Source organism: Heptranchias perlo, chromosome 7 (genome assembly GCF_035084215.1).
Source record: "Heptranchias perlo isolate sHepPer1 chromosome 7, sHepPer1.hap1, whole genome shotgun sequence".
NCBI classification, from domain to species: domain Eukaryota; kingdom Metazoa; phylum Chordata; class Chondrichthyes; order Hexanchiformes; family Hexanchidae; genus Heptranchias; species Heptranchias perlo.
In genome coordinates this window covers 46,646,260-46,671,238 of record NC_090331.1, presented here as the reverse complement: position 1 = coordinate 46,671,238, position 24,979 = coordinate 46,646,260, and the positions used below count along the sequence as shown (strand labels likewise).

The following is a 24,979-nucleotide window of genomic DNA, read 5'->3' as shown; positions in this document are numbered from 1 at the left end:
CCATAATATCCCACTACAAGTCCTTATTTGGCTACCATTTTGGGTTTTCTGAAATAAATTTAATTCCAGGGAAATGCCATGTTTAATGCACCATTTTAAAAAATTTTAACAATAGCTTGTTATGTGGAGGAATGGCAAGTCATAGAATCATAGAATGGCTACAGCACAGAAGGAGGCCATTCGACCCATTGAGCCCATGTCGGCTCTTTGTAAGAGTAATCCAGTTAGTCCCATTCCCCAGCTCTTTCCCTGTAGCCCTGCAAATTTTTCCCCTTCAAGTATTTAACCAATTCCTTTTTGAAAGCCACGGTTGAATCTGCTTCCACCAGCCTTTCAGGCAGCGAATTCCAGATCATAACTACTCACTGCGTAAAAAAGATTTTCCTCATGTCGCCTTTGGTTCTTTTGCCAATCACCTTAAATCTGTGACCCCTGGTTCTCGACCCTTCCGCCAATGGGAACAGTTTCTCTTTATTTACTTTATCTAAATCCTTCATGATTTTAAACACTTCTATCAAATCTCCTCTCAACCTTTTCCGCTCTAAGGAGTACAACCCCAGCTTCTCCAGTCTATCCACGTAACTGAAGTCCCTCATCCCTGGAAGAATTCTAGTAATCTTTTCTGCACCCTCTCTAAGGCCTCAGATCCTTCCTAAAATGCGGTGCCCAGAATTGGACACATTTCTCCAGCTGTAGCCGAACCAATGTTTTATAAAGGTTCATCATAACTCCCTTGCTTTTGTACTTCTTGCCTCTATTTATAAAGCCCAGGATCCTGTATGCTTTTTTAACTCCTTTCTCAACCTTTTCTGCCACCTTCAACGATTTGTGCACATATGCCCCCAGGTCTCTCTGTTCCTGTATCCCTTTAGAATTGTAGAATGGCGTATCAAGATCTTGAAATCTGGAATGCCCCCTCCTATTTGCAAGTACTCCCTTCTATCGTGTGTTTCCTTTGCCAGCAGTCATAAATAGAGCATTGAAATGCTGATGTTTCCTGAAACCTGTTCAGAACTGTGCAATTGGCCACTGTTGTCCCCAAAATAAGAGTGAAAGAACACCCAGTATGCAAGTGGGCACTGGGGAAGTTGTTAATGGCCATATTCGCCATCAGTCAAAGTTTCCTGTGAGGGTGAAAGTTGTATCATGCATGAAATAAGTTGCCTTGTGCTTATGATAGAAAGACCAGGGGATATATAAACAAAGCATCTCGTGTTGAGTATGCAGATGGTTGAGGGCAAAGTATGTGTGTGTGTGTTTCAGGCATGCCATTTCAGAACACTGTTAAGAGATATGTGCAGGACTCACTGATCTATGAAAACTTCACCGGGAGATTGAATTTCTTCTTCATGTGTTTGGGTGATCTCTATGCTACAGACACTGCATTGACCTGCTCGACCACTTCTTCCCAGGCAGCCCTGCCAGCAGCTTGCTTTTGAGGGTGGCCCTCACACTCAAACATGGCACATCTTGCCATCTCCTCCCTCAGCATGACATGTGGAACTATTTGTAGACCTCTCCACTGTGAATTGGCAGACTGCTGACTCCTCTTAGCACAAAATGAAAGAGCATAATTCAACTTTTTTCAGCCAGCAGGGAATGCAGATGCTGCTTCAAGGAGCTGCATAGTCACATTTATGCTCATGCCCAGGAACTGTCGCTCCTCCCAGCGCAGGGTGTAAATCATGCTGGCAGTGTACTAGCATTATGGGGGTAGCAAAATAGGGCAAACATGCTGGCAGTGCTAATGCGCTCAGAGCAGAATTTCCGCCCCTAAATTACAAACATTGGAAAAAGTGTTGCCAGTGCAGAGGAGTTGTTCTGTAGATCGTACTTACATACTTAAATACATACTTAATGTTGGCTATTTATGCATCAGATCCTCTAACTTAATTGTACTTATCTAAGGAGACTATTCCAGATCATACAACTACCCTGCAGTTGGACAGAATTGAATGGTTAGATAATAGTGAAAGATTTCCACCTTTGCCCTGTTTGTACACAATAGCTTAAGAGTTCTAATGAGATGCTCAGAGTAGAATTGTGTGATTAACTCACCTTTAAGCATCTAATTCCCCGGGTCTGAACAAGAAGTCAGAGAATGGCAAGAGATTCTAAAATGCCAGTATGGTTGGTTGGAGTGAAGAGAGCTAAAGTAAAGGTGGAAGCAAGAAACAGAATTGGAGAGGGAGAATAACAGAACCAATGGGAAGAAAATAATTTGGTACACTGCAACACAACCAGGGATAAGAAAGATTCACTAAAGGCACAATTGGAGAGAAACAGAGTGACAGATGGATTGGTAAGAGAGAAAAGATTGAACTAAAGTCACTTATTATTAACTTTGGTATGTTACAAGTGATTGAAATTTAGGCTGAGAATTTCCTCGGAGGTGCTCCAGCTCTACTATTGTAACTTCGCCGGAAATTACTACAGAAACTCCATTTATATGTGTAAACACCACAATTCTGGCAAAGGTACAGCAGTAGAACAACAGCAGCCCTCAGGAAATTCCTGGCCTTGATTTCATTACAGAATATGATTATAATAACCTTGTTATCATTGTTTTCCTGAGCAAAGAGCTCCTTGTGCTCTAAGCATTGCTTACAGGCTCTAGAGTTGAATCCACATTTAAAACAAGCTACTGGAATTTTCATTACTTGAAATTTGATTCATCATCTAGAACATTAAAGGATCTTTTTTAAGTTTTTACAGTTAACAATTGAGATGTGCAACATTTGACTAGTTATTTTAGGATAAGCATATCTACCTCTCTTAAAATAGGCAAGAGTTATATACAATTTTACTGCTAAGACTTTGAGCAAATAGGATTGAATCTGGTGGATAACTTGTGAATATGTATCAAAGTTAATTTTAAACATTAAATGATGATGCCTAGTATAAGAATTGCATCGGTTTGACATTTCCACCTGGTGAAAATTGGTGGTATTGCAGGCAAAGGAATTGTTTTTTCAAATTTAAAATATCGTCCTCACCACTTATGGCGGGCACGTTGGTGTTAACTCAATCAGCCCGATATATGCAGTGAATGGTGTGTTGTCTTTAGAGACACTGAGAGAGAACGGGAACAGGAATTGACTGAGGCCAGGATTGAAATAACCATCATTACAGATGCAGCAATCTTTGCCATTATGTCTTGGATTAATAAAGTAAATAAGTTTGTTTCGCCAGAGGAGATGCTTCCCTTCACAGAGAGTGAGATTCTCTCTAAAGTCAGTGTGCTCTGCCCTGTGTTTGACTATGTCCATCTGGAACTGATCACTTTGTTCATCTCCAACATTGGGGGAAATGCCGCCTCCTACATCTACCAGCTGATGCTAAAATCTACAACCCTGTTGACCACCAAATCTAATTCTACAAAATCTGCTGAGACCTAAAAAGACAGACACAAGCACAGAATGATCCATGGAGGGATTTAAATACAAATGTAATAATGAAATGGGAAAGGCTTATTGAATTGCGTGTTATAAGCGACGACTTTGTAATTGACTTCAGTGGAAATGGCAAACGGTTAGTGTCATTTGCCCGATATAGGTGGCCGCCTGTAAGCATGGATGGTGTAAGTGGTGGGGACTGTACTGTGCCATGGTATATGTTTGTAAACAATTTTACAACACCAAGTTATAGTCCAACAATTTTATTTGAAAATCACAAGCTTTCGGAGGCTTCCTCCTTCCTCAGGTGAATGTCAAGAAATCCTCGAACCTTTTGCATTTATAAATCACAGAACAATACCTGGTGATTACAGATAGTCTTTCCAACTGCCCGTTGCCAAGGCAATCAAAGTGTTCAGACAGAGAGGTGTTACCTACAGGGCCACCGAATATACAAACAACCAAAAAAAAACAGAGAGAGAGAGGCAGAAACATAGAAACATCCGGAAGGAAGAGAAAGACAGCAAATGACCTGTTATATTAAAAACAGATAACTTTTGTTCGCTGGTGGGGTTACGTGTAGTGTGACATGAACCCAAGATCCCGGTTGAGGCCGTCCTCATGGGTGTGGAACTTGGCTATCAATTTCTGCTCGACGACTTTGCGTTGTGTGTCTCGAAGGTCGCCTTGGAGTACACTTACCCGAAGGTTGGTGGCTGAATGTCCTTGACTGCTGAAGTGTTCCCCGACTGGGAGGGAACCCTCCTGTCTGGCGATTGTTGCGCGGTGTCCGTTCATCCGTTGTCGCAGTGTCTGCATGGTCTCGCCAATGTACCATGCTCTGAGGCATCCTTTCCTGCAACGTATGAGGTAGACAACGTTGGCCGAGTCACAGGAGTATGAACCATGTACCTGGTGGGTGGTGTCCTCTCGTGTGATGGTGGTATCTGTGTCGATGATCTGGCATGTCTTGCAGAGGTTACCGTGGCAGGGTTGTGTGGGGTCGTGGACGCTGTTCTCCTGAAAGCTGGGTAATTTGCTGCGAACGATGGTCTGTTTGAGGTTGGGTGGCTGTTTGAAGGCGAGTAGTGGAGGTGTGGGGATGGCCATAGCGAGGTGTTCGTCGTCATTGATGACATGTTGAAGGCTGCGGAGAACATGGCGTAGTTTCTCCGCTCCGGGGAAGTACTGGACGATGAAGAGTACTCTGTTGGTTGCGTCCCGTGTTAGTCTTCTGAGGAGGTCGATACGATTTTTCGCTGTGGCCTGTCGGAACTGTCGATCGATGAGTCGAGCGTCATATCCCGTTCTTACGAGGGCGTCTTTCAGCGTCTGTAGGTGTCCATCGCGTTCCTCCTCGTCTGAGCAGACCCTGTGTATTCGCAGGGCCTGTCCATAGGGGATGGCCTCTTTGACGTGGTTAGGGTGGAAGCTGGAAAAGTGGAGCATCGTGAGGTTGTCCGTGGGCTTGCGGTAGAGTGAGGTGCTGAGGTGCCCGTCTTTGATGGAGATTCGTGTGTCCAAGAAAGAAACTGATTCTGAGGAGTCATCCATGGTGAGCTTGATGGTGGGATGGAACTTGTTGATGTTATCGTGTAGTCTCTTTAGTGATTCTTCGCCGTGGGTCCATAGAAAGAAAATGTCGTCGATGTATCTGGTGTATAGCGTTGGTTGGAGGTCCTGTGCAGTGAAGAAGTCCTGCTTGAACTTGTGCATGAAAATGTTGGCGTATTGGGGTGCGAATTTGGTCCCCATGGCTGTTCCGTGTGTTTGGGTAAAGAACTGGTTGTCGAAGGTGAAGACATTGTGATCCAGGATGAAGCGGATGAGTTGTAGGATGGCATCTGGAGATTGGCTGTTGTTGGTGTTGAGTATTGATGCTGTCGCAGCGATGCCGTCATCGTGGGGGATACTGGTGTAGAGTGCCGAGACGTCCATCGTGGTGAGATGTGTTCCTGGTTCAACTGGTCGTTGGGTACTGAGTTTTTGTAGGAATGTTTCTATGTTTCTGCCTCTTTTTTTTTGGTTGTTTGTATATTCGGTGGCCCTGTAGGTAACACCTCTCTGTCTGAACACTTTGATTGCCTTGGCAACGGGCAGTTGGAAAGACTATCTGTAATCACCAGGTATTGTTCTGTGATTTATAAATGCAAAAGGTTCGAGGATTTCTTGACATTCACCTGAGGAAGGAGGAAGCCTCCGAAAGCTTGTGATTTTCAAATAAAATTGTTGGACTATAACTTGGTGTTGTAAAATTGTTTACAATTGTCAACCCCAGTCCATCACCAGCATCTCCACATCATGGTATATGTTGGCTTTTAAATTGTTACATTTTTGGAATTTTATACTAATATTTTTCTCAGATTCAGCATCTCTGATCACTGCCATAGGCAGGCCCTCCTCCCATTGACCCAGAGCATGCCTTTACCTGCCTTGTATCTAGGAAATCAGTAGCAAATCTAGGGATTGAACTGAAAATCCTTGTTACTGTATTTCAGCTATTGATTTCTCGCATGCCCTCACATGAAAATCCTTGACTTTGAAAGGTGGTAGAATTCACACTTAACTAGACCATGGCTTAGGCTTTAAACTTACAATCAGATTTATTAACCAGTAAATGGTTAAGTGTACAGAAACAGTGGCACACTTCTGATTGTCAGTAGTTACAAGTTGCTTGAGTACTAATCTTCACATGCCATTTTGTTGCTAACCATGCACAGAGTATCTCTCTGACATCTCTCTCTCCCTCTAACTCTGATGGATTCAGACAGAATATTCATTTTTTACAAAACAGCCTGAGAAAGATTGGGACTAAAAGCCTAAATGGTGTTTCTTGCACCCAAAAAGAGCTACTAATTAATTATATATCTATATATTATTAAAATCTGTATGTTTTCCCCTATGTAAACATTTCCTATGGAGGTTTCAATGCCTTGCATGTCCACACCTTCCTGTTATGTTTGCAGTTCCTTGTGATACTTGTAGGTGACGTAAAAAAGCTTGCACGGTTTAGTGCATTTGCGTTATGTTTTGGTTATCACAAAACCCCTATGATGCTATGCAATTCCCCTGTGAAAACAACTCCTTTTAAGTCTATGTAAAGTTTTAGGTTGGACATTTTTCGGGAGATTTCTTCACATGACCTCCCACCTCCATTCGCCCTACCCCCACGCTCCTGCCATTTGTTGCTCAACATGCCCACTCTCATGGAGCACTGCCTTCCTACGCCAATTGGAAAGCAGACAGACTCTTTGTTACCCAATTGGATGATTTTTGATGGTCACTCAACTATGGAGGAATACTAATTCATCAGCTAAGGGAGAGCTGTAGGTTGTAACCCCCAGGACGTTTTCTTGCCCGTGTTTGACCTGAAGCCATGAGACTTCATGGGGTCCGGAATCAATGTTGAGGACTCCCAGGGCCATACCCTAATGACTGTATACCACAGTGCCTCCACCTCTGGTGGGCCTGTCATGTCGGTGGGACAGGACATACCCAGAGATGGTGATGGAGGTGTCTGGGACATTGACTGATAGGTATGATTCTGTGAGTATGACTGTTGCTTGACTAGTCTGTAGGACAACTCCTCCAACTTTGGCATCAATTCCCAGATGTTAGTGAGGAGGACATTGCAGGGTCGGCTGGGCTGGGCGTGCCTTCTTCGTTGCCTGATTTGATGCTTAGGTCACATCAACTTCTCTGTCCGGTTTTATTCTTGTTATTCTTTGAAGTGTTTTGTTAGAACTGAATGGCTTTCTAGGCCACTTCAGAGAGCAGTTAAAAGTCAACCACATTGGTGTAGGACTGCAGTCACATATAGACCAGACCGGATAAGGATGGTGGATTTGCTTCCCTAAAAGACATTAGTAAACCAGTTAGGCAGTTATGACAATCTTCATGCTTCATGGTCACTTTTACGGATGTCAGCTTATTTATTTCCAGATTTTTGTAAACTGAATTCAAATACTCAAACTGCCATGGTTGGATTTGAACTCACGTTCTCTGGATTATTAGTCCAGTAACATAAGCCTCTATTTTAATTTAATTCATCTGGCGGGAATGGGGCAGGTTTCGGTTGGATGTCCGTTTTTCATCCCATCTGATTTTACACTCTGTTGAAGTCAGTAAAGAGTAAAGTCGGACGAGATGTAAAACGGGTGTTGGACCTGAAGCTGTCCGGTTCCCACCGAGCATCTTAGGTTAAAATCGGGGCTGTAACCTCTACACTACCATACCCCTTGCTATAACTTCAGCGGGAGACTGGCAAAACCCCCAGATTAACACCTTTTATGCTATATTTCCCCGAGCGATCCACGATCTCCCGCTGGAGAACTCCTGAGGATATTCCTGGCGAGTGTATTTAGCCACAGAATTGCCTATATTCATAACTCTTTTCAGTTTCAATATTTCTCCAATTCCCCTGACTATATCAGTATCTGCTGTGGTATTAATTTCTGTTATTCTCAAGGAAAGCCTTTTCTCTGCCCTGTATCTCACTCAATTGGTACCAGTTCCACCTCTGAAATAATACTCGCATGGGTAATCCTCCTTACTGCAGCCTTCCCCAAAGCCATAGCTTTTACAGCCTTAAATATTTTTCTTACTGAACTGCTTTTATCGTTGTACAATTCAGTTCCTTTGTCACCTCAGTAACCTTGTCAAAGACACAAAAATCTGCTTTTCCTCGTCATTAGCCTCAGTGCTTGTTCAGATGTAAATTCTTAATTATTGCCTTTACTACCTCTCTTAATATGTCTTTGCCATTGCCAAGGTTCAGGATTCTGTGACCATTATTTTTCACAAATAGGACGCAGATGAGCTTTCCTAATGTGTACTTTGGGCAGAAGCTTGCCAGAAAGGGAGTTGTTTTCCCATACGGCCCTTTGCTGGGTTGGCCATCCATCGATAGACAAGAGGGGCAGTTCTTTTGCACAGAACCCAAACAATGGCCAACTTGTTAGCAATGGCTGGTCATTCAGGAGACACCTAGAACCTTGGTGTAGGCAGTGACTGACCTCTGCGAGTTTTTGAAGGGAGGCTTTCTAAGAATCAGTGTGGAAACTCAAAGTCAGGAAAGGCAGCAGAAGGACTGTGAGGGAAAAACTAACAGCTTCTGCACTATTGGTAGGACAGGTAGCAGAGTAAATCTATCTTTCTGTATAATAAAAGGATCCCCTCCACCTAAGTGGACTAGTGGGTGCATATTCATCACTTTTGTAATGGTACACAAACAGAAGTTGAATTGATTGTGCTAAGTCACTTTAATCATACTCAGTATTCCATATGTTTTGGCTATAAAATAGCTTACAAACCAAACCAGACGATGCCTCGCCTGCAGTGACCTTGGTCCACCTTTGGAGAGATTAAAGGAGTACACATACATTAGACACAGAGATCTGGTCCAGATCACAAGGAAGTTTCATTGTTACACTCCCAGCCCCTGGTGCTAGCAGATAAAAGGCAACGGTAGTCAACTTCTGTAAAAGAAAAAGCAGGCAACTGGACCACTTAAGGGAGCAACTGACACCATTGAACCCGAGTAAAGACTTGTGGCAATCTCGAATTTGTAACAGCCATTCTCAACTCAAGATTATCCAGTATATTACTTTGCTTGCCTTCTTTAGTTGCCAGGACAGTAATTGGCCATTTGATGTCATCTATAATATCTGGTTGTTGCTTGAAACAGAATGTATTTAGCCACAAAATTGGCTGCACAAAATTGTTTATATCGTATCTCTTCTCAGTTTCAATATTTCTCTAATCCTTTGACCATATCTGCTGTGGCATTAATTTCTGTTACTTTTTTTGCCTTCTATCTGACCCAATTGATATCAGTCCCACCTTCTGAGTCAGCAGGTTGTATACTCAAGTCCTACTCCAGAATTTAAACATAATCTAAGCTGACACTCCAGTGCAATGCCGAGGGAGTGCTGTATTGTTAGAGGTGTTGGGGTAATTTTCATCTTCACTGCTTGGGCATTATAGAAACTGCCTGATTTTCATTTCCCTAGTGGCACGGGTGCCCGGTAATGGTATGCTAATAGTGTGACCTCCCCTTGACCCCGCAAATTCCAGCCAAAGATTTTCGGCCCTAGTGTTTTTAAGTAACTTAGCTACTACGTCATGGACTTTGAAGTTGAAAAGTGCAGAATGTATATATTTTAAATGTTTTCTACTTGTCATTGTAGAACAGTTAAGAATTCAGTCCGATTTTCTCATTAGCAGTGCTATACTTAGCACTAAACTATCACACATATCTGCCAGATGACAAGCAATTTATTATGTAATGACAATGTACTCTTAATAGTTGGAACCAATGCATCACTAATGAACATTTCTGTGTGATGACTTATGGTATTACTTAAATAAGTTTGACACAACTTGACATAGATTTGAGTTAGCGGCCCCAGGAGTGTAATGCTCAAACTGTTACCTGCAACCTTCCTGTGATGCTCTTTCCTATATACCTTTCTTTTGTAGTTGCTCAAAATTGAAGCTTATTGTACCCTGTAAACCCATAATTGATGAGCAGACGGTAGCAAAAATTCTGACTCCATGGGCTCAATTTTCAAAGTGAAAAACGGGTGGGTTGGGGGTGGGAGGCATTGAAAATTGCCACCATTTCAGACCTATCCCCAACCCACCTCCAACCCGCCTATTGCTGGTTTTCACCGGGGTGGGAAGAGGGGCGGGTGACCAACCCACTCCCAGGAGGCGGGTCAGGCCTTAAGACCTTTTAAGGAGGCTTCGGGCCTCCATTTTTCTGGACTTCACAATTTCAACCCCGGGGGGCCGGGATTCCCGGGCTTCCTGTTTTACGCCTCGTGAAAAGAGGCGAGAAGGCCCGAGACTAACAGGTAGGTGCCTACAAAGGCACAGCTTGTGGGCCTGGAGGAGCAGGAGTACTTCCCCCAGGCCCAACAAGCCTACCTGCACCGACCCACCCCCCCCCCCCCACAACGATTGCGGACCCCCTCCCCCCGATCCCTGACCCCGATCCTCCCCCCATTCCGATCCTCCGACCCCAACCTCGATCCTCCCTCCCACCCACACCCATCCTCCTCCCCCGACCCCGATCCTCCGCCCCACTCCGATCCCCCCCCCCATTCCGATCCTCCGACCCCAACCTCGATCCTCCCTCCCACCCACACCCATCCTCCTCCCCCGACCCCGATCCTCCGCCCCACTCCGATCCCCCCCCCCACTCCGATCCTCCGACCCCGATCCTCCCCCCCAACTCTGATCCTCCACTCCCTGACCCGATCCTCCGACCCCCAACCCCGATCCTCCCCCCCACTATGATCCTCTGCCCCTCGACTCTGGTCCTCCCCCGATCCTTCCCCCAACACCGATCCTCCCACCCCTGACCCCCGATCCTCCCCCCACATTCCGATTCTCCAAACCCCGACCCCCGATCCTCCGACCCCTGATCCTCCCAGTCAACAATCGCGGACCCCTGCGATGACCCCCGATCCCAACACCCCGCCCGCCCCGTGACTGACCCCTGATCCCATCCCACATGACTCACGATCCTGTGCCAACCTATGCCCACCCATGCCAACCTATGCTCAACCACACCCTTGTGCCCACCCATGCCCCCCACCACCCCGTGTTCCCCCCATCGATAAAAACAAAGACTTACCTGCAGGCTTACCTGAACACGTCCTCTCCCTGACTGGTCTCTCATCAGACTGCGACCAGCTTGGCAATCAAGCCGGTCAGTCGGACAGAAAACTGACAAAAACAAATTAAAAGATGTCTTTATGTCAAAATCGTAACGACGTCCGGGAAACCCGTACTAATGGGTTTCCCAACCTCAATTTGACCCCCCTGCCCCCTTCCTGGCTTGGTTTTAAAATTGAGCTCCATGAGTTTAGATTGAAATGAATAGTGGCTTGTGAGACAGATGAAAATGCATCATCGCTACTGAAGGGTACTGTGTGTAACTGAATACTGTTGTAAGCCACCAGTATTTTTGAATCGTAACATCTTTAAGCTCCTAATTTTGTTTCCCTGGAAACCCAGATTATATGCTAATGAGACACCATTTTTTCTGGCTGGAAAAGGAAACATTGGTGATTTCAGGTGAAGAGAATTTCATAACATGTTTGTTTACATCATGCGCCTCATGATTCAAGTCCAGTCAGTGCTGAGATTGAAAGATTAAAGGGTTCAAGGTGGGCAGAATTTGACAATTTAGAGATTGTGTTATTTTCTAAATGTTTTTCTTCAAAAAACCAATAAATCTGTTCTGCACTTTACTCATTGTATTTCTGTGGTACATTATATCGATAGAACTCAACTTGTTTTCTGCTTCACATTTTCATTTAAATATGAATCAATACATTTAGTTGCTTTTATCCGTAAAAACCTGTAATTGTGTTTGATATTCTGCCAATCTAAGGAGAGTTGGATTTTAACACAAGACTAATACACAATTTACTGCAAATAATGTTGTCGTTAATCTGATGACCCATGCTACTCTACAAAGGCAAATTATAGAAAGGTACAGCTTCTGAATTGTAGGAGACGTAGGAGTAGAAATTGATACGCACTGCACCAGTTTATCAGGCTTAAAATGGGTGGAAAGCATACAGATACAGCAGTGGGATGGCATGTAACCAATCTGTGTAGGCATTGGTCGCACTGCTAAATTCGTGGGGCCCATTTTTTTTTAAGACAACCCGGGTGGATGCCTAAAACAGGCGATAGTCCCTTAAATGTGTAAATCAGGGTCTAACGCCTGTTACAATCCCCTTTTCAAAATTTGTTGGAGTTGAGTGGAGCCAGCATTGGGCCAGGATTCTTAAAACAGGCATATTCCTAGAATATTCAAGGGGCTTAACACCTGTTAAGGGACTCCTTGCAGGAATGCTCCTCCCGGCTCCACAGTAGTTCCGAAGACCATTGCTGGCACCCACTCGGCCCCCTCCCGATCGCCCCCCCATCCCCTCCGAGGACCTAGCTAAGAGTTGGTACCAGTCGCAACGGTCCAGAATTGATGTCCACTTCGCCGGCGAGCTGCCTGGGGACGTACAGCAGGCGTCTGCAGCTTGCCGGTCTAATTTACCTCGGGCCGACCTGTTCCAGCACAGAGATGATTCTGCAGGAATGAATTTCGGGCCGCCTGCCTCGCCAGCAGCAGCCCTCCGGTTGGGGGAGGGAGTGTGGGGCTGATTGCAGTGGAATGCTGTGGAGCCAGGGGGACACTCGTGCTGCTCCTGGCTCCATGTGAATTGAAAAACAAAATCAAAACTTACTTTTCGGTGGCGGACGATCCCTTTCTTGGCACAAGGCGGGTGCAAGATGAAAGTACAGTTAACAACAAAAGCCTTACTGAGACTTTTAAAGGCAGGCAAAGTTGTGACAAGTCAGAGGTGCTGCGGAGAGAATTCCAGAGAGTAGAACATAGTAGCTGAATGAATAGCCACTGATACTGGATTGAAGAAAGCAGGGAACTAGTGGAGTTGTTGAGGACTTGGTTGATGGGAGTATGGAGCGTCTGAGGACAGGGGTAATGGGGATGTGGGCAATAATGTGAGCCATGACCTTTTAGCAAGTTGTAGTTTGTGGAGGGTGGAGACAGGGTAACTTTGAGATAATAAAGGTGGGATAAGGGTTTCAACAGCAGAGGGGGAGAGGTAGGAGTAGGGGTCGAGGTGGACAATGTCATGGAGGTAAAAGAAAAGTTTTGATAACTCAATGAATGTGGGGGAGGAAGCTGAGCTTTGAGTGGAGCAATACACCAAAGTTTTGTAGTCCAGGTCTTAACCTGAAGTAGCAGCCAGGGTTGATGGCAGCTAACATTGATGGTATCAAGATCAGTGATACGTGGGTGCTTGTATGAGTCAAAGAAGACGGCTTTAGTTGTGCTGACACCTAGTTGGAGGAAGTTTTGGCTCATCCAGGTCTTAATGTTAGACAGGCATTTGGAGAGAGTGGCAATAGCCTATTCCCAGAGCAGCTCTTACAAAGTGAAATCACAGTGCAAGTGCGGTATTTGTATTTCATTCCTGTCTACTTTTTCCTGATATTTACGGACTTGAAACACAGAAGAAGTTTTTCATTTGTTATAGTCTATAGGGATGATTTTGCAATGGTGTGCTCATCTAACGCTCTGTCAGTGTACTATGCAGAATCGAGCAAGTATACCTGAACAGGGGATTTGTAAGATCCCAAAAAAGTATTGATTTTGGAGGCCTCACCCAGAACAAACATGGCCCCCATTAAAGCGTCTAACTGCAGTCAATCCTACATAAACTAGACCCACAATAAATTCCACCATTGTTTTTCTGCTCACATTTTTAGTGCTGTTCACCCATTTAAAATTAATGTTTGAGTTTAACCTCCTCTAGCCTTCATTGTTAAAGATTTAAATGACAGGTTACTGAAGTATTGCAGGTCGTAAAGGCTAATAGAATATTGACCTTTAGCTTAAGGGGGTTGGAATACAAAAGTGAGGAAGTGTTGCTTCAGTTGCACAGAACCGTGGTCAGACCCCATCTGGAGTACTGCATTCAGTTTTGAGTACCTCACCTCAGGAAAGATGTATTGGCTTTGGAGGGGATATAGCGCAGATTCACCAAAATGATATTATTGATTAAAGTGTTAAATTATGAGGACAGGTTGCAAAAAATGAGTTTAGAAGGTTGAAGGGTGATCTAATAGAGGTGTTTAAAATGATAAAGGGATTCAATAAGGTATATACAGAGAAATTATTTCCTCTGGTAGGGAAGCCAGAACAAGGGGCATAATCTTAAAATTAGAGCTAGGCCATTTCAGAGTAAAATCAGGAGGCATTTTTTTTACACAAGGGATAGTAGAAATCTGGAACCCTCTCCCCAAAGGGCTGTGGATGCTTGAAATTTTCAAGATTGAGATCAATAGATTTTTATTAGGTAAGGATCTCAAGGGATATGGAGAAAAGGTGAGTAAATAGAGTTGAGGTACAGATCAGCCATGATCTAATAGAATGGTGGAATAAGCTCGAGGACCTAAATGGCTTACTTCCTGTTGCTATGTAATCTTTTTAGACTTTCAATACTACAATTTCTACATTCAAGTTGCAGATTTCCAGCAACTGTAGTATTTTGCTATTTGTTCACTGACATGTGGTGGACTAGGATGTGCCTATTATATTTGACACTTCTTTGCTCATATATTGTATCATCTGCTCCCATGTTGTGAATTTTCATTTCACACCAAACCTAGTGCAACTTCTGTTTTGCTGCCTTTTTGCTGTCCTCAGTGGTTTTGCACTTCCATTGCCATTGCTGAACTTTGTTCAATTTGCTCTGCTGTCCATGCCTTTTCATTTGAAATTACCTGTTAATTCGAATTGAATCATGTCCCAAATTTGCTGTTTAATTTGAACTTCTTAAATTGAATTATTGGTTAATTCAAATTTGAATTGCACCCCAAATGGGCCTGACCAGTTTTAAGCAGTAGGTTTTAATTCAGAGCAGTTTACATTGCTGAGCTATCCTGGGAGAAAAAGTGAATGAATTCATCAAAAAATTCAGAACTGTGGTAACCAACTGTGCACAGCTAGGTCCCACAAGCAGCAAATCAGATGAATAACCAGTGAAACCGGATTTTTATGATGGTGTTGGGTGAGGGAGGAATGTTGGCCAAGACACCCAGAGAACTCCCTACTCTTCTTTGAATAATGCCATGTGACTTTTTAATGTCCACCTGAACAAGCAAATGGGACCTTGGTTCAATATTTAATTCGAAAGCTGGCACCTATGACAATGCTTCAATCTCTCAATACTGCACTGAAGTGACAGTCTAGATTATGAGCTCAAGTCCTGGACTGGGGCTTGAGCCCACAACCTTCGGACTCAGAGGTGAGGGTGCTACTATCTGAGCCAAGCTGACATTTACATAATGGTAAAATGAGATTTATTGTATATTTAAAGCAGCATTGACAGTTGTTCTAGTTATATAGCACACACAAGCTGAAAGCAAAAAGAATAGGTTTTGAACACAGACTTTGTCCTATTTCTAGCAAATAGAAACATAGAAAATAGGTGCAGGAGTAGGCCATTCAGCCCTTTGAGCTTGCACCGCCATTCAATATGATCACGACTGATCCTCTATCTCAATACCATATTCCCGCTTTCTACCCAAATCCCTTGATGCCTTCTGTGTCTAGGAATCTATCTCCTTCTTAAATATATTCAGTGACTTGGCCTCCACAGCCTTCTGTGGTAGAGAATTCCACAGATTCACCACCATCTGAGTGAAGAAATTTCTCCTCATCTCAGACCTAAATGTCCTACCCCGTATCCTGAGATTGTGACCCCTCGTTCTGGAACCCCCAGCCAGGGGAAACATCCTCCCTGCGTCCAGTGTGTCTAGCCCTGTCAGAATTTTATACGTTTCAATGAGATCCCCTCTCATTCTTCTAAACTCGTGTGAATACAGGTCTAGTTGACCCAATCTCTCCTCATACAACAGTACTGCCATCCCAGGAATCAGTCTGGTGGACCTTCGCTGCACTCCCTCTATGGCAAGTATATCCTTTCTTAGGTGAGGAGACCAAAACTGCACACAATACTCCAGGTGTGGTCTCCTCTTGCAATGAAAGCCAACATACCATTTGCCTTCCTAACTGCTTGCTGCACCTGCATGTTTGCTTTCAGTGACTAGTGTACAAGGACACTCAGGTCCCTTTGTACATCAACATTTCCCAGTATATCACCATTTAAATAATACTCTGCCTTTCTGTTTTTCCTTCCGAAGTGGATAACTTCACATTTACCCACATTATACTGCATCTGCCATGTATTTGCCTACTCACTTAACTTGTCTAAATCGCCTTGAAGCCTCTTTGCATCCTCCTCACAACTCACAATCCCACCTAGTTTTGTGTCGTCAGCAAACTTGGAAATATTACATTTGGTTCCCTCATCCAAATCATTGATATATATTGTGACTAGCTGCGGCCCAAGCACTGATCCCTGCGGTACCCCACTAGTCACCGGCCTGCCACCCCGAAAAAGACCCATTTATTCCTACTCTCTGTTTCCTGTCTACCAATTTTCAATCCATGTCAGTATATTACCCCTAATCCCATGTGCTTTAATTTTGCACACTAACCTTTTATGTGGGAATCAGAAGGCCTTTATCAAAGGCCTTCTGAAAATCCAAATAGACCACATCTACTGGTTCTCCCTTATCTATTATTTCACTTACATCCTCAGAAAATAATAATATATGATAAAGATTTATCATATGCAAGACACATACTTTGTTTTTTTTTCAATCCTTAGTAATTTATCGAGTTTTCAATTTATTGCTTTTGGGCGTGGGGGTAGGGAGAATGGGAGATTACCACTAAAAAGACAGGACATTTTGTACAAAATCTCTGAAAGGAGATATTCTCATCTGTCCCTGTCAAAAAGCAACTATTGAAGGTTCAGTATCTACTGGCTGGAAAGAACTTCTTAGTTGCATCTCATCTTCAGATGGATGGAGTTACATTACAGAGGTTTTGGGATTCGATGTCAGTCCCAAAATCAGTTTAAAGTTCAGAACCAGCTCACTACAAATGGGGATTTCTGCTTTTTATATCTTTGTATCTTTGTATTTTTTGTTCCATGGATCCACTAGTCTCAAACTAAAGTTTCCATCTCATTTTATCTGTGCCTCTGTACTTCCAGGTGTTGTTAAAGTGGATTATGGGGATGTGTCAGCCAGAAGAGGCTTGAGAGAAAGACTGAAGTGTAAATCTTTCTCATGGTACTTGGAAAATATTTATCCTGACTCCCAAATTCCACGACATTACTACTTACTTGGTGAGGTAGGAATCATGAGCATTTTTCTTTTTCCTTGTTAATCATTACAGTATTAACTTGTTTCTCGTAATAAGTCAGAATTTTTTTTTTAATTCTGTGAATTCAGGCAAAACACTAATATTGTTCTGGTCTAACATACTTGTCCCAGGACATGTTTTAGGATTGTTTAGTGTTCCAGCTTGAAAAATATAGAATTACATAGAATTTACAGCACAGAAGCAGGCCGTTCGGCCCAGGTTAGCTTTGCTTCACACGTTCTTTCCACATCTGTTATGGTTTGCTCTTCTTTCAAAGTTAACATTTCCACATTTTTTATCTGGATCTATCCAGTCACCGTCACGTGTGTGAAGGCTTTTCGCCAACATTTTTTCTGCTTCCATTGAAGAGGCTGGAAATCGGAGAGCTGTGGGCGGCTCGTTACAGGGAGAGAGAGAAAATAAACTTTCTTCAGGCGTTATACTGGCTATTATGTTGGACAAGGGGTCTTCATTTGTACAATACAATTCTTTCCACATCGCAGCAAAGCTAATGCAGGCTGGGGGAACAGAAATTGGAAAGACTTTTGCAGAAAAAAGCTGTGGCCTTTACAGTGCCAATAACTGGCAGTGCAACACTGCAAAGTATGCCAAACTAGAAGACAAAACTGGATGCAGAGGTGGATTTAATAAAAGATAAACCTTAATGAGGTGCGAACTAGAAAGTAAGCACAGCTGTTTCTGCCCAAAATAAATGGAGCACTAACCAGCAACTTTGAATTAGACGTTAATGCAAATGGATACTGGTTATCGCTTTTTGGCCAATATAAGCGACTGCCCGTTTTAAACGTGGACCTTTTAAGTGGTGGGGATTGTATCACACATTGCTTTCTTTTTAAACATATACATGTTTCCACATTGCAACTTGACCTTGCTTTTTGTGGAAGGGGGAGGGAGAGTGCGCGGGGGGAGGGAGGAGAGTGTATGTTTTCATACGCTGGAGCCTATTTGGACATCTCGCCCTCTACATATCCTTAGTATAGTACTACAGTTGGAGTATTGTATGCAGTTTTAGGCTCCACATTATAGGAAGGATTTTGAGGCCATAGAAACAGTACATCTCAGACTCACTAGGATCCTGCCTGGTATGAGGAAATACAAATATGAAGACAGATTTGAAAAATCGGTGCTGGTCGCTTTAGAATATAGGAGATTAAGGGATGATTTAATAGAGGCATTTAAAATAATGAAGAAATGGGACACTCTTGATAGGAACAAACTGTTTCCAGTGATTGAGGGGTCTAGAATGAGGGGACATAGATATAAGATTAAATATAAGAGATTTAAGACAGGAAGTATGGAATCATACAGCACAGAAGAGGCCATTCGGCCCATTGTGCCTGTGTCAGCTCTTTGAAAGAGCTATCCAATTAATCCCACTCCACTGCTCTGTCCCCATAGCCCTGCAAATTTTTCCTTTTCAAGTGTATATCCAATTCCCTTTTGAAAGTTACTATTGAATCTGCTTCCACCACACTTTCAGGCAGTGCATTCCAGATCATAACAACTCGCTACCTTAAAATAAATTCTCATCTCCCCCCTGTTTCTTTTGCCAATTATCTTAAATCTGTGTCCTCTGATTACCAACCTTCCTGCCAGTGGAAAAAGTTTACCCTTATTTACTGAATCAAAACCCCTCATAATTTTGAACACTTCTGTTAAATCTTTTTTAGACAGAGGGTTTTGAGGCTATGGAATGCAATACCAAACAATTAGTGAAATGCAATGTCACCATTTAAGAATAGGTCAGATTGATGAGTGAAGGAAAGGGGAATAAAGGGAAATGGGGACATGGTAGGCACATGGGATTAGGACAACTGCTCATGTGGAGGTTAGACACCAACATGGACTGGCTGGACCAAACAGCTAATTTCCACGTTGTAATTTGTATGTAATTTAATGTTCTAAATTCAGGGAGAGGCTAGCTTCAAAAAATTCAGCAAGACCAAGCCTTCCCACTGCCAACAGAGGCAGATATGCATCAATTTTATTCATGTCACAATTTGGGTTTAGTAGCATGCCACCCATCATAGGAGGCTCTAGTAATAAACTTAATGTCCTTGATATTACTTGCATAGACATTCTAGATAGCCTTGAAGGTTTCAAAGCCATTTTTCTTATCCAGAACAAACTCGAAAATTAACTATCCTAAAATAACCTAGTAAATGGCAGTCAACACTATTTTGAAGGGACAAAAGCAAAATACTGCGGATGCTAGAAATCTGAAATAGAAACAAAAAGTGCTGGAAACACTCAGCAAGTCAGGCAGCATCTGTGGAGAGAAAAACAGAGTTAGCACTATTAGTCCAGTAACATAACCATTATGCTACCGTACCCCTATATGTAAAATCTATTAAACAGTAAATGCATCAAAACATTAAGAACTAATCATAAGAATAAAAAAATTAAATGAAAAGTGAAAAAAAATAAAGTTAAAGGATTTAATGTACAGTTTTATACATTCCTTGTGGAAGCTAAGCAAAAATATCAAAGTACCAGTTTAGTTGGCAGCGACATCACCGAAAACTGCTGCACAGATACCCATGATTGTGCAATCAGCATGATAAGTTTACATGGACATTTTCTATTCTAAATGTGGACATGGGAATTTATATTGGATAGATTTCACACAGTGTGACAAAAATGTGACAACAGGAAGACAAGTGGCACAGATGTAAGATTTTTAATATATTTTGGATAGATACTTTAATGAGTAGCTCAAGAGGAACGTTATTAGTCCAGGCTATTTTAGATGACTATAAATTGAGTTTTGCTTGGTCTTTATATTTTCTTGGACTTTGTGTCTAATAATAAAGCCAACATGTATATTTGTCACTAATGACCAGATAATGCATGTAGTGAACAGATACAAAATTAAACCAGGCAAATTTGCCCTTAAGTTCCCTTTCATTAACGTTTTCAAACTCCGAAAATATCCAAATTACAGTTAATAATGGTTTTAACTAGTAAACTTCCTTAATTATTATTTCAGAGCACACATTTTTGCTTAGCACAGATAATCAGAACAGCATAACAGTCTTCATCTTCAAGAAAATAATTGAAACTTTCTTTTCAGAAGTGGATACATCACTTTCTAAAGCATTTTTAACAAATAAACAATTTCCAGTTCAATTAATGCATTTTGAAATATGTTGTAAGGTTTAGGTTTAAAATCGCTTTGGTTTATATTATCACCATTTTGGCAAAAACTCTTAATTGCATCAGGGAATATAAAGACCATAACAACATAAAACATGGGAAGGGATATCCCATTAAACCCATTCCTTCTGTAAACAATGGACAAAATGTTGTATCATGGACTCTTCCTAACCCATTTAATCTCTTGAAGAAAGGTTCTGCAAATTTGTCCCCTTCCCTAAAGTTCAATGCAGAAAAACCCCAGAATATGTATCTAAGCTTCATATCCTACATTATTCATCCTTGATAGTTACCATCCTTGCAATGACGTTTCCATAGTTGCAGCAATTCAGAAGCCATGACACTCCACACAGCATTTTATTATCTCTGTCAGAGTTTATCCTTGTTGCCTTCAATCTTGTAATCCTGTTCCTAATCATCATATTTGTCCTTTTTTAAAGGTGTTAATTACATTAGATGGGTGTTTATATCACATATCCACTACTCAGTGAGAGGAAGGAGTGGAGGCGAGAATTTCTTCTGATCTTAGCTTTGCTTGAGGCTAGTTTTGTACTTGTGTCCTCCAGTTCTGTGTATCTGGGTATATATAATATATATGTATTTCATTTCTGGAAAATTTGAATCCACAGTGATTTCAGCCTGAATGTGTTTGTCCATAATTACTCCTATCTGGTTATTTTCAGATTAGAAATGTTGATACAAACCAGTGCCTCGATAATATGGGGCGGAAGGAAAATGAAAAAGTGGGCATATTCAATTGCCACGGCATGGGGGGAAACCAGGTAAGACATTATTGGATTATTGGTCAGGGGTTACTTCCAAGTTTATGGAAGTTAGCTCTATTGGTTCTAGAATCACAGTTCACATGACACGCAGTGCAAATTGTTAGATACTTTTAGAAAATAATTTCTTTATGTACTACAATAACATGATATATTTTGGGGTCTGTGAAGCCTAAATAAATGAAAATGTGATGCAACTCTAATTTGTAACATAATGGAGCTGCTTTTCCTTGCCCTGCCTTCTGTCCTCCCCCTGTATGGATGCAAGTGAGGTGGGGCACCTAAAATGTGCTCCACCTGGCCTGACCTGTACCCACTCCTGTTTACAGGTTCAGGTCATGATCTTAGGCCCAATGTACCCCAGGCGCAAACATGTCCCTTGGTAGGGCCTTGAACCTTTCAATGGAGGTCTGCAGTAGTGATGATAGCCACCAGCTATGGGGTATTCTGGCTGCTATACAAAAACAGAAGGTAGAATGCCTCCAGCCCCGAAGAATAGCGAAACCAGAAAACACAAAGGCCGCTTCCCTTGTCAGGGTGGGCATAATTAATACTGCAGATTTGAAAAAGGATTTGGGTACCATCGGCAATTTTATGTGTAAATAAAACGACACTAGCAAAGCAATCTATACAATTATCATAATCTGGGGCTGAAAATCTGTGGGCCTTTGATGGTCCTAAATGCTCGTATCTACCTGCTGATCACCTCTGTCTCTGGCCTCGCCAGAGTTTGTCGGGGCAGGGGGAGGTCAACTCGTTTGAATGACCTGGGCAGGCACCTGCACGCCTAGGGCCCATCTGCAGTGTCTGGCCATCAGAGAAGCTGCATTCTTCAACAGAAGTGACTGGATTTGGATGAGATATCAGGTTCCCCCCCCCCCCCGCCGACATAAAAGATGAATTTCTGGCCCCACGGTCCACGAAGGCTGATAATTATTCTAAATTCTATCTTTTGAATCATCGGGGGTGCAGGCTGCAACCCATGCCTGGATGCCAGGTGGTCTTATTTCTGCCATGGAGGCAGGTGGTGCACCTGTTCTCACCAAACATTCCACCACCAAAAATACACCAGGTCCCTTTGAGGGCAAAAGTCACGGGATCTCCCAAGGATTTTCGGCCCTTTATTGAAATCTGAAATATCTGAGATGTGTAAATATTTGGCAAAATGAAAGCTGATTATATTGGATAAATCGTGAGGATTTCTACAGTGGCATGGGAGACTTGGGTGCTAAGGACAAGTGTACATAACAGATGATAGCACTGTGATGATGTACTGCAGCTGACAATGTAGTGTGACCCACGGTTCTGAAGAACTGGATGAGTACCAGTATTTGTAGCCTCCTTTGGCTTTTCAATGTTGCTTCATTCCTTGATCTTAAACCTGTTCATTCCCATGCATAGATTTGTAGCAGGCTATTTTTAAAAATAGGAAATATTACATTATGATCCTCTCACAACAGACTTTGAAAAACAAAGTAATAAACCTACTTAAAAGGTACTGTAGAATATACTAGAACCTTCATAAAACAAGGAGTGAATCAAAATTAACTGTAATTTAACTTTGCACTAGGGTCATCATTTCTACCATGCTGAAAATAGTTGTTCATATCGCTGATGGGGACACCCTGAGGCTGAAACAACAGCTGCTGGAGGCTGGGTGTGTGACTGTGCTCATATATCCACAGTTCAGTGCCTACCATGATGGGGTTGCAGAGAGGCAACTGCACCTAGGCCTATCGGCAGTTGGAGCTACCATTTGATGGGGTGTAGTATGTATCCATGTTGTGATCAGAAGGATTGTTGGCAATGCAGTCACGAATTTTATAGTGAGTTTTGCTGCGCACCATGCCACTTGGGAGGAGTTCTTGGTACCTACTGTTCACTGATTGAGGGCCACGTCCAGACTCATCAGTTGTTTGATGGTCACTGTTAACTGGCCTTGTGGAAGGAAACAAGTGGGTATGTTTGCGGCTGGCTCTGAGATGAAATATCTGGTGATGGGAGAGCGGAATTGAATTAACTGTTTATGGCCGACTTGATAATCTGATAGGCGAGCCAGGTGGCCTCTTTGTACTCATGTTTTTTTTAAGCTTGACCAGCCAGCCTAGCTTATCAATGGGAGCTGGAGTTTGGACCTCTCACTGGGGGCTGGGATTGTTTGCATTTAGCTGTAGATAACGCTGCTAACCTTAAGAGCTACAATGGTGCTAGCTGGAAAGCAGCAGGAAGCTCTTCAGTGCTTTGTGCTGATAAACATAGAAACATAGAAAATAGGAGCAAGAGTAGGCCATTCGGGCCTGTTCCGCCATTCAAAATTATCATGGCTGATCGTCTAACTCAGTACCCTGTTCCCGCTTTTTCTGCATATCCCTTGATCCCTTTAGCATTAAGAAATATATCTATCTCTTTCTTGAATACATCGAATGACTTGGCCTCCACTGCCTTCTGTGGTAAAGAATTCCACAGATTTACCACCCTCTGAATGAGGAAATTTCTCCTCATCTCTGTTCTAAATGGCATACCCCGTATCCTGAGACTGTGACCCCTGGTTCTGGACTCCCCAGCCATCGGGAACATCCTCCCTGCATCTAGTCTGTCTAGTCCTGTTAGAATTTTATATGTTTCGATGAGATCACCTCTCATTCTTCTAAACTAGTGAATATAGGCCTAGTCGACCCAATCTCTCCTCATACGTCACTCCTGCCATCCCAGGAATCAGTCTGGTAAACCTTCGTTGAACTCCCTCCTTGGCAAGGACATCCTTCCTCAGATAAGGAGACCAAAACTGCACATAATACTCCAGATGTGGTCTCACCAAGGCCCTGTATAATTGCAGTAAGACATCCCTGCTCCTGTACTCAAATCCTCTTGCAATGAAGGCCAACATACCATTCACCTTCCTAACTGCTTGCTGCACCTGAATGCTCGCTTCCAGCGACTGGTGTACAAAGACACCCAGGTCTCGTTGCACCTCCCCTTTTCCCAATCTATCCCCATTCAGATAATAATCTGCCTTTCTGTTTTTACAACCAAAGTGGGTAACCTCACAGTTATCCACGTTATACTGCATCTGCCATGTTCTTGCCCACTCACCCAACTTGTCTAAATCACATTGAAGCCTCTTTGCATCCTCTTCACAGCTCACATTCCACCCCAGCTTAGTGTTGTCTGCAAACTTGGAAATGTTACATTTAGTTCCCTCATCCAAATCATTGATATATATTGTGAATAGCTGGGGCCCAAGCACTGATCCCTGCGGTACCCCACTAGTCACTGCCTGCCACCCGGAAAAAGACCCGTTTATTCCTACTCTCTGTTTCCTGTCTGTCAACCAATTCTCAATCCATGCCAGTATATTCCCCCCAATCCTATGTGCTTTAATTTGCACACTAACCTCTTGTGTGGGACCTTATCAAAAGCCTTCTGAAAATCCAAGTACACCACATGCACTGGTTCTCCCCTATCTATTCTACCAGCTACATCCTCAAAAAACTCCAGTAGATTTGTTAAGCATGATTTCCCTTTCATAAACCCATGCTGACTTTGTCCAATCCCCTTAGTGCCCTCCAAGTGTTCTGTTATCACATCTTTTATAATAGACTCCAGCATTTTCCCCACTACTGATGTTAGGCTAACTGGTCTGTAATTCCCTGTTTTTTCTCTCCCTCCTTATTTCCAGGGCCACTTCCTTTAGTACTCTGGGATGTAGATTATCAGGCCCTAGGGATTTGTCAGCCCTTAGCCCCATTAATTTCCCTAGCACTATTTTTATACTATTACTGGTTTCCTTCAATTCCTCCCTCACA

At 42.8% G+C, this 24,979-nt stretch overlaps 1 protein-coding gene across 1 annotated transcript in view; it reads left to right on the top strand.

Annotated features, from left to right (window-relative positions):
* The window catches only part of galnt13 (polypeptide N-acetylgalactosaminyltransferase 13), a 403,934-nt gene that overhangs the window by 334,538 nt on the left and 44,417 nt on the right, over positions 1-24,979 (top strand). The window contains exons 9-10 of the mRNA XM_067987444.1: positions 17,063-17,202; positions 21,075-21,173. Of these exons, the coding sequence (XP_067843545.1) occupies positions 17,063-17,202; positions 21,075-21,173 (239 nt within the window). The remainder of the gene's footprint in view (positions 1-17,062; positions 17,203-21,074; positions 21,174-24,979) is intronic.